We start from the raw sequence: 18,763 nt of genomic DNA on the forward strand, positions 1-18,763 counted from the left end.
CTGGGACCAAAACGTATACAACAACACTGCAGATCTAAAAGCTGTCAGTTGTAATAGAACAAGTCTCAGACATGAGCACTAAATGACATTTGGACAAATTCTGCAGTTCTTAGTCAAGCAAAACTCAATATGAACAAACAGGATTTTACTTGATGAAACACTGCAGAATTTTGCTCATTGTAACTTTAGTAGTATTGGGTCTGAATAGCTTATTCGTCAAGTAACAGTGATGAAATGTTGAGCTGGGGAAGGAAGCAAGAGTGAACAGGTGTCTCTCTCACTAAGGTGATCAAGAGACAAAGAAAAAAAGAAAGAATGAGAAGTGCAATTCGATTCCCTTTAACCTTATTTATTCTCTCATTCAGAATCACAGTATTAATTCAAAAGAACAGCTTATTATACAGCACAGCAGCATTCCAGCTAATCAACCTCATCTTGCAAAGAAGGAGTAGTACAACACTGTTTTGGTAATTTCTAGTAATGAATGTATGCAAAGCAATCTACTGACAACTAAAACTGAAGCAGATCAGTTAATTGCATGCATAAAATAAAACATGAAATAGAAACAAATAGATGTTCTTACATAACCTGGTATCAATTACATTCCACTGGAAGAACTGCCTTGGCAATTCTTACAGAGTATTACTGCTTAGTATTTACATAACAAGTGACTTGTCCAAAGCATTGTACAAACATTCAGTAAATAATTATTCCTCAGCACACCCTTGAATCAGGTAACTGGATATGATCCCCATTTTACGGAGTGGTAAAATGTGGCAGAAAAGAGATGTGATTTACTCAAAGCCACTCATCACATCAGTGGTAGAGCTGGGATTACAACAGAAGTGTTCCTGATTCCCACTGCAGCATTTATCCCTCTTAAACCCTGATGCCTCTTAGAGGCTGTAGCATAAATATGAGCAGACAATTGGTCTCAACAAATCTTATATGAATAATTCCAGCTATTGTTTAGTTTGACAATTTTTCAATCTCTCCTGACAATTCAATATATATGTGTCCAGGTTGCCCTCTTTTTCTACCCTTAGAGGTTTCTTTAGAATTCTCTACTCCTCACCACTTGTAAAAGAGATGTACTCATTAGCTATAATTACCAACAATGGCTAACAATGACTGGTAACAATGACTCACCAGCAATATTGGGTGTACAGCTCTCAGTCGAAGCCACTTGAAAAGTGTCATCCAAAGCTCAGGGGAGCATACACCAAATGCAGCAAGCATACACATATAGGGAGTCCACAAGTACTTCATGCTGGGAAGCAACACAAAAATCCAAAGATGAGACACTGCACAGATTGTATTCAGACTCCAGACACAAACGCACACCTGTCTCTAAAATTTATTTTAGAGATGACAGTTGACAGTCTGGAAAATGCCATTGTTCTAGTTTAAACAGCATTACATCTAGTGTCATAAGAATAAATGCTCTGAATATCTTTTTAAACTGCTTTGCTATTGCTTGACATGTCAAAACACACATCTCACGATGTCCTAAACAGATAAGGAGATGGAGTAGAGGTCTTTTCCATCTCTAGTTTCCATGATACACCATTAATAAGGCCCTACTTAATTTGCAATATTTTGGAAATTGCGGCGCCTGCGATATTAGGCTTTCACTGCAATTTTGACAGTGGGATCCCCGGACGGCTGACAGCAGGGGCCTCCGCTCTCAACCCCAGGCTCCTGCTCTCAGCCCCAGGCTGCTGACAGCAAAAAATCATGGAAAAGTAATAATGGACCTTATTATCACAAATAGGTCCATTATTACTTTCCTGCAATTTTCCATGGCTTGTCCGCAACTCAGCACCAATTACTGGACAATCATCCCACGATTCAAGTACGGCCTTAACCATGAACTACCTGGTGCACCAAAAAGTTACACAAGATTTCAATGGAACATCAGAATTTAAAAAGAATGCTAGCACAGCAGCTGAATTTGAAGACCAACAGGGAGGTGATTAAAAATTTGTTCTAATTAACTTCTCAGATTTATGCTGGGACAAACCTAAGAAAATGTGTTCAAGAAACCAAAGACACTTAAGCATAGTCTATTTTTTTTTTTTTTTTTTTTTTTTTTAAGATATATGGTCAAAGTTCACTAAGCTACTTCCTAGAGTAATTAGTAGTGTTGTATGTCAAATGGGTTTCAGAGAAAAACGTGGGAGGGGTACAATTTGAAAAACTTCTAAAAGGGTGACTGAAGTTAGTAATATTTTGCCACTTTCAAAACAGAAAGATCAATATAAAACTTACCCTTCCAACATCATTGCAAGAGAACCCATTAATATTGTGTGGATTACATGATAAGCAATCTCTGGCCTTTCTCCAATTCGGCCATCGTCAAGTGTAATTTTTTCTTTGAGTGGTTCACCACTGCAGTTGGAAGAAAATGAAACAGCATTTATCTCACACATGGTATCACGTTGTGATACCTACAAAAAATTTGACAACAGCCAGGCCACTGGTCTGCTGATACCACTATCTATCATGCTGACCAATATTGTCTTTTTGTTTCCTTGTATCCCCTGTCCATCTGTCTGTATTTATCTTCCGCCTCTTGTCTTGTACTTAGATTGTAAGCTCTTCGGGGGCAGGGACTGTCTATGTCAGGGGTCAGTAACCTTTCAGAAGTGGAGTACCGAGTCTTCATTTTATTCATTCTAATTTAAGGTTTTGTGTGCCAGTAATACATTTTAATGTTTTTAGAAGGTCCCTTTCTATAAGTCTATAATATATAACTAAACTATTGTTGTATATAAAGTAAATAAGGTTTTTTAAATGTTTAAGAAGCTTCATTTAAAATTAAATTAAAATGCAGAGCCCCCCGGACCAGTGGCCAGGACCCTGACTATCCGCTCGTGTGCTGCCTTTGGCACGCGTGCCATAGGTTGCCTACCCCGGTCTATGTTGTGTGCTTGTCTAGCTCCTAGCACAATGGCTTGGTCCATGACTTGGGCTCCTAGGCACTATGATATTTATTATTTGTGTTCACAACTTTAACAGAGAATCTAATTCAAGAGCAAGAAGCCTTCACACACATGTAACTATTCTGCACTGAAGTATGCTGTACTTAAGGTAAATCATCCTTTGTCATATTATTAGTCCAACTGCAAGCTGTAGAATCACCTGTAACTGCACCTATAATTTAAGGACAGAAAAAGGGATGGAGGACAGTTCAATTTCATCATTACAAATCCTAGTAGTATCAGATTTAGGTTGCTATCTTGCATATATAAAACAAATCCATTCACCAACTAGGAAGGTGAGGGGTGGAATGAGAAGGAATAGATTTTATTCAATCATAAAATTATTTTAAGCTACATCACAATAATAAACTTCATTGTGACAAAATGGAGAACTAAGACTATTAATACTTCACATTCAAAAACTAATTTTTGGACTTTTTTAAAGATTTTTTGAAAAAGTTTTGTTGGACAAATTGAAGTCACTGCTTGTCACAAAGTTGTCATGATTATGACAAGTGAAAATCAATTTGAAGAATGAGGAAATTAAAACTGACAAAATCATCGTGCATCAAAGCTGATTACTTGTTACAAATCACAGGGGAAAACTTTCCAATAAATATGGCATAATCTTCATCTCCTAAAAGTCTGACAGATTTTGAAAAATCCACTCTCGTCTTTACCCCTCACAAGTGGGAAACTTGACCTGGCATAGGAGAGAATCTACACCTTTCATTACATTCAGCACAATGTAAACTCTTCAGAAACAAGTAAGGTCTTTTTCTAGCACTTAAGGTTTCAAAGATAACATCCTATATTAGGACCTATGCAGTGGTGCCATTCTAAGCCTGCAGACAGTTCCATTGCCTCTTATACTTGTCACAGTTTTACCAAGCAAAACCAGATTCAAACTAAGGGTATGTTTACACTGTATTCCGGGGATCTGACTGCAGCATGTGGAAGCACACCTGGGTTAGCTTTGATTGAGCGAGCTCACTAAAAATAGCAGTGTAGCTGCAGCAGCACAAGCGGTGGTATAAGGTAGACACTTGAGTGTGTACCAGGCGACCTTGTACTCTGGTCGCTAACCTACGCAACTGCCTGAGCTGCCCTGATTTCACTGCTATTTTTAATGAGTTATCTCAATCAAAGCAAGCTCAGGTATGCCTACGTGTGCTGCAATCACACACACACACCATAGTGCAGTGAAGACAAACTCAAAGAGGCCACTAGTCAGTTTCATTGGTTCTTCTCAGAATCCTGTGGGCCACAGTGAAACAAAGGATTTCAAGAAAGGACTTTTATTCTACTGTTTGGCTCTCAGCAGCAGAATACGCAGGCACTCTTAATAAGAGATCAGGGCCAAAAAAGACAGAGAAGAGACCGACTATTGGAGATCCTCTCCATTCCTCCACCTTATTCATGGCAGCCAGGAGGTTGTGGTGGAGACAAATACTAGAGAAACATAAATCCTCTTGCAGCAGCCAGGAGACTATGCAGCTGGGGGGTGGGAACCCTCTTCTCCCTTCCAGAAACACACTAGTCAGAGGCTGACACAGAAGGAGCTCTTAGAAGGATCCAGGACTCCTCTCTTCTGGCAGCAAGAATATGCTATCAGGGAATTATCTATGGAGCTCTCTTCCACTCATATTTGCTATCAAGTTATGGTTAAATTCATAAATGTTTTATACAGTTTTAAACCCTGGTCTATCAGAAGATAACAACTAACCATTCATATATAATTTAATAATCCTCAAATTAGCTGTATAAAAAATAAGTGATAAAAAATAAACCACTTACCCAATTCTCCTAAAAATGACTTGAGTTACAGAAGAAAGGCAGATAATTAATACTAAAATATAAAAAGGCAATAGAGATGACTGAGTTAGTCGCAAAAAAAAGTCTTGAGATGGTGTCTGAAGGGATTCTTGACAAAGAAGCCAGTTCACTGTAAAGTTCCTAGTAAGTTAGAAATATCACATATAAAAAGAAATTTGTTAGCTAATCTTCTCAAATGAATCCAAATTAATATATTTCCTCCCCATAACAATTTTTTTTCAAATATATAATGGTTTTGCAAGCATGCTTTCTAAAAAAAATCATAAGCTCATCCTTGAAATGTACATTCTGTGATCTGAAAAGAGCAGGTTATAACATTTTATAAGCACTTCTATACAGAGAAAAATCCACTTCTAAAAACTTCAATCTGGGGAATCAAAGTATTTTACATATATCAATGAATTAAACCTAATGACTTATTTTTGAGGCAAGAAAGTGTGTTTATCCCCATTTCACAGAGAAGGAAACTGAAAGTTGAGCTAGTTTGTCGAAGATCACATAGGTAGCTTATAGCAGAGCCAAGAAAAGAACATGGGATTCCCAAGTTCCAGCCCTGTGTCTTAATCACTTGACAATCTTTCCTTCCTCTCACAAAATAATTTAACGAGAGAACTGAGAAAGTACGGTCTTTAATTTATGTATTGCTAGAAATCAATAACCTCTACTGAAATGTAAAACTGGTGATGTAAATGATGCACTGAATTTGTCCATGTCTTCATCTCCTGTATCTTTAGCAGGACTTCCTTCTCCTCCCTCTTTTCTTCTTTTTGCATCTACTCTAGAAAATCAAACTATTTTCAATCAACCTATCTGGACAGAACCAGTTTTAGGATGAACAGTGCATTGTGTCCACATTAGAGGACACTAGTGATGAGTCACTTTAACATCTCTTGTGCCGCAATCCCACGTCCACTCTAGTTTTGTTCTAAACAAATTTAGCTGCACTGTCATCTTGGTACCTATCCCACAGTTTCCAGTGCTGTTCCCAGAAGCAATGGATTGTGAGATTTTAACAGGCCTTCTGAGAGAACCTCAAGAGAGACCAGGAAATTGTGAGAGTACAGATCAAGCTCCCATAATTCTAAAGGGAAGATTCACAATTATCCAGGAGGACTCTCATCCAGTTTGTCTCAATCACTGATTTAAGGGGAGTAACTCCATGTCTTAAAAGTGAAATAATCCAATCACTGTAAAAAGTCGCATATACAGATCTCTAACACACCTGTTAGTTGAGATAAAACCAAAAGCCTGACAAAATGTAGCCATTAAAGACCCTTTCTGGAGCTTTCAGGAAAAATAGGGGTGTTAATCGCTGCATCTTGGCTAAACTTATTACATTCTGCCTTCCTAAAATTCCCCCAGAAATTTCAGTTGTATGTAATTATATTCTTTACTTCCTGTCCTGAAATGCTGTAAAGTCATTTTGTACAGAGGCAAGTGCACTTCAGTGGAGACGGTAGCACTTCCTGTATAGAGTTTTTAAACATTGGCCTCAAGTGCTAAGAGCTCTCACAGTCCAACAAAGTGCATATTTCAATATCATTATCTATGTCTCACCTAAGGTATTCTAGAATATCTGCAGTGATGGTGCTTTTGTCATTGGCTCTGGTACTCTAATGTGCTGCCCAATTATTATGGTTGAGAACACATTGTTAATATCCAGCCGTAACATTTTCTTCTCACCTTAAGGGTTACAGCGCCGTGTCTTACAGTCTTCCAAAACTTTCAATAATTCCCTCCGTTTACTTACAAAAATACTTTTGAGGTAACAATACTGATTGCTGATGCTCTCGCTCTCTCTCTCTCTCTCTCCAGAATCTTCCCTTTTCTAGACTATATGAATTTAGCTTCATGGTTTCCCATCATCAGCTTAGCCTCCCACTATTATTAGAAATATTGCTAGAAGTAGGATGTTTTCAGGGCTCTCGTATGCAGAGTTTAAATATTAAAAAAAACAAACCAGAAACTTTTACCCTTGCTGCAGGAAGTGGCACTGAAGTGCTACAGAATTCCAGAAACCCCAAGCACATCCTGTATGTGCCAAATTTCTAGTTTTTTTTTTTTTTTTTTTAAAAAGTAAAAAATTATTTTCTAAGTTCTCCTACAAAACGTTAGGAGCGTCTGCATTTAAATGCTTGTATTTCTCAAAGTAATTTCAAAATTATATGTATTTTAGACAGCTGTAAATAAATAGCTCAAACTTACTTAGTTGTGTTTAATCCAAATTTTACTTCAAGGAACTTCAACACATGCTCATTTTCTTTATGAGGAACAAATGTCTGAAAAACAAGTAAGTGAAGATAACCAAGTAGCACCTGTAACATAGCCTTCTTTTCCTTCAGATTACAAAACAGTGCAGGGAATAACACACCCTCAAAATATAGTTAAAACAAAGCTGTCATCAGTTCAGGAAATTCATAATACAGTAAAACCTCACTTAAATACATTTTGTTTAGTGTTTCCCAGAAGGTTGTATACTCTTCACTTCATTCAGGTTCTCCAAATGGAGAGAAGAGTGAAGAGTTTCCAGCCAGCTTCCACCAGATCAGCTACCAGCAGGGTGAAAGCTGCAAACTGGGTATAATCCCAGCACAGAGCAAACCAAAGAGGATGGTAATTGACACTCCCCTGGTCAACAGGGCCCTGGTTTTGCCAAAAGCTGTGGGTGTTTCAGAGACCTTCAAATAAAACTACATCCCTTAACATTCACACTCTTTTATTAACTCTCTTTGTTCTGGCTAGATAATTCAGCTCATGCATTTTACAAGATCAGCCAATTTTTCTGTGGCTCCAAGAGCATAAGACCCATGCTTAATGCAGCAAGCAAAGGATGGAGTTTGAGTGTTCTCTCACAAATCTTGTGAGTATTGACTTTTTTTTTTTAGATCTATCTTAAGTAACACAACCAAGAAGAATTTGGGAGGGAACGAGTGCAGGAAGTTTTCTTTAAAAGGCCTTGGCTTAGAATAGGCATTAAGACAGATTCTCTCGTCCCGAGTTCCAGATGAAACTGAAAATTAATGTCTACCTTAAAATGTCTCACACCTATTCCTGGTTGTGGGCTCTTTTCCCTAGGCTAGAACATTGTTTTAAAATCTGAATGTTTGCCCCATTCACACTGGCCAGCCAACTCATAACAGACATTGTGCTTGAAGCACATTTATTAAACAATTTGAAATATGATTCACAGACTGTTTCTAGTCATGCCACAGTAGACGGGGCTTTAGTTTCAACCCAAAAGGTGTTAAAAATACTTGAGTCATGAGGCAACTACATATTTTCACTTTGTTCACAATTATATTATTGCTGTCAAATGATTAAAAAAATAATCGCAATTAATTGAGAGATTAAAAAATAGTCACTATTATCACAGTTTTAATCACACTATTAAACAATAGAATACCAATTTAAATTTATTATAAATATCTTGGGATATCTTTCTACATTCCCAAATATATTGATTTCAATTACAACACAGAATACAAAGTGTACAGTGTTCACTTTATTTTATTATTTTTGATTACAAATACTTACATTGTAAAAAAAGGTAACAAAAGATACAGTATTTTTCAATTCACTTAATAGTGCAATGCGAACACCTGTTCTCACTTCAGATGACATTGTAAATAAAAAGCAGGCAGCATTATCTCCTGTAAATGTAAACAAACTTGTTTGTCTTAGCGAGTGGCTGAACAAGAAGTAGGACTGAGTGGATTTGTAGGTTCTAAAACAGTGGCGGAGAACCTGCGGCCCGTCAGGGTAATCCACTGGTGGGCCACGAGACAGTTTGTTTACACTGACCACTACAGGCATAGCCACCTGCAGCTCCCATTGGGCAGAAACGGCGAACCGCGGGTGGCCGTGCCTGCAGTGGTCAATGTAAACAAACTGTCTCATGGCCCGCCAGTGGATTACCCAAACGGGCCGCATACCGTCCGCGGGCCACAGATTGCCCACCACTGCTCTGAAGTTTTACATTGTTTTATTTTTGAGTGCTGTTAATTAAGAACTATATACATATACAGTGTGTGTGTATATACACATATGTAAGTTGCACTTTCATGATAAAGAGATTGCACTACAGTGCTTGTATGAGGTGAACTGAAAAATACTATTTATTTTGTTTATCTTTTTTACAGTACAAATATTTGTAATAAAAATAATAATTTTAAGTGAGCACTGAACACTCGGTATTCTGTGTTGTAACTGAAATCAATATATTTGGAAATGTAGAAAATTATCCACAAATATTTATTATAAATTTAAATTGGTATTCTATTATTAACAATGAGATAAAACTGCAATTAATCAAGACTTTTTTTTAATATAGTTAATTTGTTTTGCTTGAGTTACTTGAATAATTGACAGCCCTAAGTTGTCTATTTCCCCTGTAAAACAAAAGTGGCTAAAGATTTAATTCTTCCATTTTCCATTAACCTAGTCCAACAACAGCTTCACAGGATAAGCATCATTTGAAAAGTTTTTTTTGCTAAGATTACTTTTATAAAGACATAACTGCATCCCTCCCTATAGGGCATCAACCAATTAAATGTCTCTTTCTAAAGGTAAACCTTACCTTCAGTAAGAAATTCATTGTCACTGTTATCGTAAATACCAAGTAAAAGTACATTATTTTTAGCATCCTTGAAATAAATGTGCCCTTTTTCATATTCATCTGCAAAAATAAATATTTAAAAATGTGTATTATTTGGAGTTCAGTGTAAACAAAAAAAACTACATACCAAATTAGAAAATGATATCCCAATTACCTGAAGGCATTTAGAGAGCATTAAAGCTGCTACAAGGCTTAGTAATGGAGATACTAATAAAGCTGGATTTTCAAACTGTAAGAGATATCCCAGGAAGAGGGAGAACAGATAGATTTTGTACACTTCATGCACCTGTTGGGAAAAACAAAGAACCTATAGTTCATACCTTGTTTACAAAACAGTGGAACAACCACAAGTGAAATAAACTTGTGAACCTTTTTACTGCACAGTCCTAAGAATTCAGTATTTTAAAAGTGGTTCCACCTTGTCTATTGCAAAAGTTGCTTGTACAGTGTAAAATGTAAACAGTGTTGCCCTGCTAACCTGATCTTGAAGACAGACCTTAGCTAAACACCCATCCTCCCATCCAGAGATATCAGAAAGTACAGTTCTATTCTGAAAGGTAGCTATGTAAAAGCAGCGTTGGTGGGGTTCCATGATTATCGCTCAGTGACTCCCTAGCACATTTGTAAAAGTGCATGACTAAAAGGCTATGTTTTATGAGATACTTTTTTCTTCCACTTCACTTGCATATCACATTACCACGTCACACTACTTAGAATGTTCACATGTAGGTACTGCAACTTGCTTACCATTACTTACCTTTGGGTAAACAGACTCCAGCAATTCTGATACTTACAATTCTTTATGTATATGCAAATATACAGTGAAAGAATTTACTATGTGCACTTTAAAATATAGTGGTTTCTTCAATAGACCAGCCATATGGCCCCATCAGTTTGGGACTAAAGCATGTAAGAGTTGGTGTACATAACTTATTCCCCACTGTGGGGGAATGGAAAGGAAGCTAATTTGTTAATGTAAGTCACTCAGTATTTGGGGAGGGTGAGGTTGTTTACTTTTGTTTTGTTTTGAAATCTGGAAGGACACAGATAACCATGTTGAGGGGTACAGTACAAGAACCTAAATAAACAATTATCCTTGTTTATAGTCCGTCATTTTTCAGAGTAGCTCCAAACTTTAAATATTACCCCCTACTGAACCTCCTGTTTACATACATTATTCAGCCATAAAAGCTGCTTAACCAACTATAGGGGAGAATCATTCAGTGCAAAGTGAGTTTTCAGTAACATAAAGCCAGCAGACAGGCCCCTAGGCACCTCCCCTCCCTGCTGCCAACACACAAAGAAAAAGAGGACACAGACAGAGTAAAGCAGATGTGGCTGTACACTAATTCATGGCTATAGTTCAGGCCCCAACTTTTTAAGGGCGTGGGGGGAGGGAAAGAGTTACAGCTACTGAGTCTTAGAGCAGCCCTCAGGTCCTCCTAAGCCTCAAAGTGCTCTATGCCAGAAGACCAGGCCCTGCCAACCCCTGATCCCCAGAAGAGGTGAGTGTAAAAGCTTAAAGCCACTTTATTCTTATGACTAGTGTTATGTGCACTTTAGCTGGACTCCAAGTTTAGCTCTAACTCACAAACAGACATAATCTATGCCCTTTGGAGTTTGTGGAAACAAAACATTGCAGTTACTGTAGTTGTTTAATTCAAGTTTCCAACAAACAGTCAATAGTTTGAAGAGTCATAATACCTTATCTGTCTGCACAAGGGCAAAGCTGTCCAGCAGGACGAGAGAGACAGCCTGGACAAACAGCAGATAGTGACTGTACTCCCACATCATCATGAAAGTATATGTTGAAGCACTCACCAAAAGGTAGCAAAACCTCTAGGGAAACATAAAAGAACATTAACTTAATCATCATGTATTTCTGCCATAAGAAAAATTGTGAGATAATTAAAACAAAAATCAGTTCACTAGTAAATGGAAATTATTTCTTTGAAGAATTAAAATACTAAACTAAGAGTTCATCATTTTCTCAGAAGGGAGTTTCATTTTCTTTGCACTGGATGGTGGGGGTGGGCATGGTAAGGGGTCTTAATATTATAAGTAACTAGTTTTTAGGTAGCTGAATTCTTCTTTTGCCCAGTTTAGTCTTTATTCAGTGTGGAGAGAAGAGGTCATATTTGAAGCAGTCAAAATCATATGAGACATGTCAGAAGAAATCACCAACCTAGACAAGGGACAGGAATAGATATTTACCACCATATTCCCGACTCCCTGAACAGTGAGGAAAGAACCAAATTCTCTATAACCTTATGCAGCCAAAAAACAAAAACAAAACAAAAAAACCAAAAAACCAAAAAACCCCTACGCAACTCTTGACAAATTTCAGAAGTGAAAGAGTTGGTGGCATTAGTGTAAGGCTGATTCCCATACTGTTCCCCTCAACCACCATGGTAACATTAGAGGACAGGGAAACATTCACTTTCCAGTGAAACTAAAGTACCAAGTGTACTCCAGATGGCTGCTCTGAAAAAAATCAAACTAATTTTTCTCTTCTTTTTCTGCCTAGAAAGACAATAAGGTGACAATGGTGTAACTACGTTGGAGCACATTACTACTAATTGCATTTTGTTAAGAAAGTACTTGTGTTTTACCTCAGCAGAAGAATTTATGTTGTTTTTTAAATAGCCTGTAAGAGCTGCAACTTGACATGCAAAATATGGCAATGCCCAGTTTTCCCTTAAAGGAATGGAGTAGTCGATTCTTGTTGTATCTGTCCTAAAACAAAGCATAGAAGAACAAAAAAGAACTATTAAGTTCTTTATGGAATAAAAATATTATGGGAAACCAATTCTGGTTATCATAGATATCTTATTAGCAAATCATTCCTGTTACTGGTGCTTTAATACACTGCACTGTTTACTAGAAACAAAAATCTATTTTACTATTGGTAAAAGTCATAAGTTTAACATAGTCAAAATGGAGGATATTAAAATCTTTATTCAGCTATAAATATTCTACTACTTTATGTATACAAGTAGTCAGTAGGACTGCTCAGATGACTAAGGGTTATAGGTCAGGGCCCATAAGAGCTGCCTTTCACATTAAGATGAAGTATGGTTTATAACAGAGGGAATAAATTCTTTACAACTATTACACAGTATACTTTTTAGACAAATACTTTCTCAACTGTTTAAAACATATCTGCCTGACGTCTCAGGAGTCATGCAACATTACCAAACAGCAATCCAGCACCAGTTGATTGTCTGCCTACTTTTGAGACTTTTACTGACAAAATGGAGATTACTGATTGATGGAGCACAACGACCAGAAAAACATTAGGATTTTCTTATTAATAGTGACTGAACAGCTAAGACACAACTCAAGTCACAGGGTAACATTTTCAAAAATGCCTAAATAATATGGGTGCCTAAGTCCCACTTAGGAACTTACATCTCACTGACTTTCAGTGAAATTTATGCTTCAAAATGCCTAAATCACTTTTGAAAATTGGATTTAGGCTTCTAAATCATTTAGGCACTTTTGAAAAAAAATGTTACCCCCATCTAATTTTTGCTTCTCCAGATACCCTCACAGTGGTCCGTTCAGAGTGCTGTATCTACTTTTGCTTTCAATTTCCAAAGTTGTTTAATTTTGCTTGCTCATGGAAAAAATACGGATTATTCACCTTTACTATTTCCTTTTCTACTTCATGTACTTCAGCCAGCCACCTAATGAACATCATTTTTATTTGCTGATCACAGCCTGAACAGTGATGACTTTATACCTTCCCTCAAAGAAGGTGCTCTTCAACAGTTTCAACTTAAATGCAGCAGGACCCTGTTTATCCAATCTAATTAAGACCGGGTCCAGATTGGATAATCAAAATTCAGATAATCCAGAGAATGGGAAAGTGTGTGGCTAGAGTGCCATCTAGTGGCCACAGAAGAGATTGCCCACTTCTGAACCTGTGTGTGCTGGTTGGTTGGTACTGAGAGCCGGATAATGGAAAGTCGAATAAACGAGGTTCTACTGTAAATCATTAGTACTTTGCACTTTCATAGCTCTTTCCTTCCAAGAATCTCAAAGTGCTTTAGAGCCAATAATAAATCACAGATGCACAGTAAATCAGTGACAAAGCTAGGAGTAAAACTCAGTCGTTTATTCTCAGAACCAGTTCACATGATTAAACTCTTTAACATACTTTTATAGGGGTTCATAACAGGAAGGGAGTTTTCAGGTAAGTGACCCATTAAACAACAACTTTGGATAACAGGGTCTTCTAGATGTCTGTATGCTGTGCTTGGCCAGGGATAGACCAGGAATGGAGTCTTAGAACTTTTAGTAAGTAATGTAGCTAGGTATGTGTTAGATTATGATTTCTTTAAATGGCTGAGAAAAGAATTGTGCTGAATAGAATAACTATTTCTGTCTGTGTATCTTTTTTGTAACTTAAGGTTTTGCCTAGAGGGGTTCTCTATGTTTTTGAATCTAATTACCCTGTAAGATATCTACCATCCTGATTTTACAGGGGGGATTTCTTTATTTCTATTTACTTCTATTTTCTATTAAAAGTTTTCTTGTAAAAAACTGAATGCTTTTTCATTGTTCTCAGATCCAAGGGTTTGGGTCTGTGGTCACCTATGCAAATTGGTGAGGCTTTTTATCCAACATTTCCCAGGAAAGGGGGGGTGCAAGTGTTGGGAGGATTGTTCATTGTTCTTAAGATCCAAGGGTCTGGGTCTGTAGTCACCTAGGCAAATTGGTGAGGCTTTTTACCAAACCTTGTCCAGGAAGTGGGGTGCAGGGTTTTGGGAAGTATTTTGGGGGGAAAGATGCGTCCAAACAGCTCTTCCCCAGTAACCAGTATTAGTTTGGTGGTGGTAGCGGCCATTCCAAGGACCACGGGTGGAATACTTTGTACCTTGGGGAAGTTTTGACCTAAGCTGGTAAAGATAAGCTTAGGAGGTTTTTCATGCAGGTCCCCACATCTGTACCCTAGAGTTCAGAGTGGGGGAGGAACCTTGACATGCTACAGAAAGCAGATTCAGAAAGCCAAGAGGCTTTGAAGACAAATGCACTGGCATGAAGTTCAAGGCAAGAGAACCACAACCAAAACAGTTAGAGATGGCCAGAGCATGAGATTTCCATTTCATGGCAATTTTCAAGGTTTTGAAATTTGTTTTCCTTCTGCACTGGAACAAAAACAAAACCTTTCAAATGTTTTTGCTAAATGGAATTTTGTTGAAACACCTGCTCTTTCTTACTCTTTGACCAGGGAATCCATCTTGGACCTCAAAAAACCTTCCCATGAAAAACTTTGAAATCGATATATCTCCATAAAACGTTTCAGCTTCAATGAAATAACATTTAAAAAAATATTTCAACCAAAATGTTCTGACCAGCTCTATGAATATTTTTAAAATGTCTTACTGACAAACTAGATTACATAAAAGGCGTTTTTCTTACCTGTTAATAATGAACCATGCTACGGTCAGCATTCCTGCCAACCAAGTCCCACTCATAACCCAACTGGTTACAAACAATGCAGCCATATAAATTCCCTGCAGTCCAAAAACAATACCAATGTAGAAATACACTGGCTCGATAACCTCCTGAAATTACAAATAAAAGTGAAGAGACATAGCAGCAACTGCGAGGTGAAACTGTAAATTATGACTATATACTGCTAACAGGGTGCTAGATACTTTACAGATAGATAAGATATGCTCCCTATCATAAGAGCTTACGTTTTAAGTATACAACATAAAATGCTCTGGGATAGAGCAGGGGGAGAGGAGGTGTACAAAACAGAGTGAATTAACAGTAGAGTTTAGCACACATCTTGTTGGTGCTATGATTTTGGGTTTGTATTAATAGTGAGGATTTCACATTGAACAGGTTTGATAACATCTTACTGCAGTGAGATTTTAAGTATATAGGCCTCTTGAAAAGAGGGAGTTTAAAGAAGGAACTTTGATAAAGTGAAGGCATGGCAGATGAGGTTACAGATGAGATTCCAAGATCAAGGGAGCATATAGAAAAAAAGAGACAAGAGAGTGGAAGACAGTATACAGTCATGCAGCTTGGGCAGAACAAAGTAGGGAGGAGCAGGGGAGTGGAAAGAGAAAAAGGACTTGTCTAAGTGTAAATATTTTGCCATTTTACCTATACTGATTAACCTCTCCCCATGCCCCCCCCAAAAAGCATAGAGGGAGGCCAAGTCTACACTACAAAGTTTTGTCAACATAGCTATTTTGGTCAGGGGTGTAAAAAAAACCCACAGCCCCTAGCCAACATAGCTATGCCAGCAAAACCCCAGTGCAGATGCAGCAATGTCGACGGAAGAGTGCTTCTGTCCACAAAACGTTCAGGGAGGTGTGATGTTACTGTGCAAACAGAAAAACACCTTCTGCTGGCATAAGCGGTGTCTACACTAGGGGGCTTGTCTGGTATAGCTATACTGGCAAAGCATTTGTACTGTAGGCCAGGCCGCAGTTATATCAGTATAAAAATGCTTATACCAGTATACTTTGTTCCAGTTTGGGAACCAAAATAAGCTATGTTGGTATAAGGCACTTTTAAACCAGTATAGCTGCATCAAATTAGATGTTTTACTGAATGGAAAAAAAACCACCCCCCAACCAACAGTTATGATGATAAAACTTTCAAGTGTAGACCTGCTCAAAATAGAAGCTGGCTAGGCTGTGCAGGGCCTTCTAGCTTTCACTAAAGAAAAAATTTAAATCAGTAGGGTAGATTTAGATTTCAAAGTCCTTTCCAAAACATTATTTAATCCTCCCTTTGTGAAGTAAGCCTGACTTACTAAATTGTGATTTGCCCAAGGTCACATGGAATACGTCTACAATAAACTTCTGTAGACATACAAATTGACTGTGAATTAACTCAAGGGGTTAACATATGTAAAGGCTAGCGTGGACACTCCCCACACTTTTGAAACAGGCAACAAAAGTAAAAAACAAACAGCACTAAGGGCATGGCTACACTTGCAGATGTAGAGCACTTTGAGTTAAACCAGCCTTCGTAGAGCGCAGTAGGGAAAGTGCTGCAATCTGTCCACACTGACAGCTTCAAGCGCACTGGCATGGCCATGTTTGCGGCACTTGCGGTGGCATTGGGAGCAGTGCATTATGGGCAGCTATCCCAGCATGCAATTGACTGCAACGCTTTTCAAATGGGGGTGGGGTGGAGTGTGACAGGAAGTGTGTTGTCTGTATGTGGGGGGAGAGAGTGGGTTTTTGGGGGGCTGAAAGCATGTCAGCATGCTGTCTTGTAAGTTCAGACAGCAGCAGACCTCCCCCTCCTCCCCGCCTCTGTCTCTCACACACACACAGAGCATTCCACAGACAAAGCAAGCCGGCTGTCAGAAACAGAGCTTTCAAAGGGCATATCCGCATTCCTAGGCAAGTTCAAAACAATGACAAGAGTGGCCACTTGACTTAAGGGGATTATGGGATGTTTCCGGAGGCTGATTAGAGCGCAGTAATGTAACACCTCGTTCACACTGACGCCTGGGCGTTTCAGCCACTACGCAACAAGCATTAATCTTCTTGCTGAGGTGGAGTACCAGGAGTGCTCTAGCCTTGCAGTCAGAGCACTCTACGTGCCTTGCCAGTGTGGACGGGGAGTGAGCTAGAGCACCTGGGGCTGCTTTAATGCACTCTAACTTGCAAGTGTAGCCAAGCCCTAAGTAAAGAAGTCTAGCATAGACAAGCCCAGAGAGTCTGTCAGAGGCTGGATTAGAGCTCAAGAGACCCTGGATCCCAGTGTTATGCTCAGACCACATCCTTTCAACACACATAGCAAACAAAACTTCATACTCATATTATATTGTAAATATAAAAGCAAAGCAGAAGAGATACACATACTTCGCTACCAGATGCTTGATATAAAACACTGGCAATCAACTCTGGATACAATGTCATTTGCTGCACTGCATTTATAGTCCTCAGCGATACAGTTTTATTGTTGTGTGTCAGCTCATAAACACCTGAGGGCAGAAAAGATTTTTTCTAAAATCCCTTATACTGCTTGTAGGAATGACAGTAATAGTGGTGTAAAAGCAGGATAGCAGTAGATCAGACTATTAAGACTACCGACTGATACATCCACACCTAATTTAAAAGGAAGAAGAAAGGATTGTGCTAGATGCAACCTCACCCTGATTATTTTGAGGAAGTCAGCATTAAGTTATTTCCCTTTATAAACATCCGTTGAGCTACCCTTTAAATTTAGAGTCCAAGTTCATTGCCTAAAGCTTAAATAGTCTATTCAGTTCCTAGTATACAGCATGATTTTTTAAAACTGTTCACTGGATGCAATTTATCCTTCCCAAACAATGGAATTTGGTGTATATTTTCTTAATCACATTTTGAGGTTAACATGAAAATCAGAAAGGGAAAAACCACTGAGAAATTAAAGATCATCCACATCTTTAACAAAAAACGGCATGTATATTTATTAACAAACATGCATGCATAAATTCCAGAAGACAGGGCAGCTACTTCACAAATGGGAATCAGAATTTATATACATACAGTTCAGTGTCAGATGAAGATTCATTTCATTTAACACCATTAGCGAACTAAGGTAGCTCAAAGGAATCCATAGGGTAGATAAGAGTTTATTTTGTGGCAAAGATCTCGAAGTGTTCAGTCAGCATGAGATTCTTAATGATTCTGACCCTTATACCTATATAGGAGTCTAAAACCAAATTTCTTAGTCTACTAGAGTGCTTGACTGTCTCAAAGGGGAAAAAGGACTTTTCAAGGTTAATAAATAAATGTAAACTAATCTAAAAGATTGTTTAAAGTTACAGAACAAAGAACAATGTCAACAACTACGCTCCTCCGACAACAACACTACTAAAGCAAGACTCTCCACTGCACATGCATCTCCCTTTGGGAAGAGGATGAGAAAACAAACAATACATGACACATGTATTGTATGTTGCTTAATGTACTACTGGAAGGAACTCAGATATTCTGGTGATTAGCATGGTATAAAAACCTATGTAGAAGGGACTCGAATCAACATTTGTCATACCTCTTTCAAAGGAAGGAGCCTTTAGCAGTTCTTTATAAAATGAGTAATAAATGGCACTGTCACCCTGAAATGTAATTTCTCGTTCAAGTTCCTAGAAGAAAATAAAATAATTAAATATATATATATAATTTCTTCTTCTAAAAGACCACATATTTTCAGACAGGCTAGTTTTGTAATACAGCATATGGATATGAATCCACATCTTCAAAACATTAATCTTCACTGCACCCCTGTCATATATGTATTGTTACCTATAATGTACAGATCCTGAAACTGACACTGAGAACCAAAGCGACTTGCCTAA

The 18,763-nt window shown here is 38.0% G+C and overlaps 1 protein-coding gene across 7 annotated transcripts in view; it reads right to left on the reverse strand.

The window, feature by feature from the left end:
• Positions 1 to 18,763, reverse strand: part of DPY19L4 (dpy-19 like 4) — a 49,128-nt gene that overhangs the window by 22,910 nt on the left and 7,455 nt on the right. For all 7 annotated transcript variants that reach the window (XR_013345090.1, XR_013345089.1, XM_077809996.1 and 4 more), the window contains 11 exons: positions 18,460 to 18,550; positions 17,283 to 17,404; positions 14,863 to 15,008; positions 12,048 to 12,171; positions 11,140 to 11,274; positions 9,590 to 9,721; positions 9,397 to 9,495; positions 7,026 to 7,099; positions 4,782 to 4,940; positions 2,272 to 2,391; positions 1,150 to 1,270 (listed from right to left, as the gene is read on the reverse strand). Coding sequence is in view for 5 of the 7 variants with exons in the window: in XM_077809996.1 (XP_077666122.1) it covers positions 1,150 to 1,270; positions 2,272 to 2,391; positions 4,782 to 4,940; positions 7,026 to 7,099; positions 9,397 to 9,495; positions 9,590 to 9,721; positions 11,140 to 11,274; positions 12,048 to 12,171; positions 14,863 to 15,008; positions 17,283 to 17,404; positions 18,460 to 18,550 (1,323 nt within the window). In the remaining 2 variants the exon portion in view is untranslated. The remainder of the gene's footprint in view (positions 1 to 1,149; positions 1,271 to 2,271; positions 2,392 to 4,781; positions 4,941 to 7,025; positions 7,100 to 9,396; positions 9,496 to 9,589; positions 9,722 to 11,139; positions 11,275 to 12,047; positions 12,172 to 14,862; positions 15,009 to 17,282; positions 17,405 to 18,459; positions 18,551 to 18,763) is intronic.

This window comes from Eretmochelys imbricata, chromosome 2, assembly GCF_965152235.1.
Source record: "Eretmochelys imbricata isolate rEreImb1 chromosome 2, rEreImb1.hap1, whole genome shotgun sequence".
Taxonomy (NCBI): domain Eukaryota; kingdom Metazoa; phylum Chordata; order Testudines; family Cheloniidae; genus Eretmochelys; species Eretmochelys imbricata.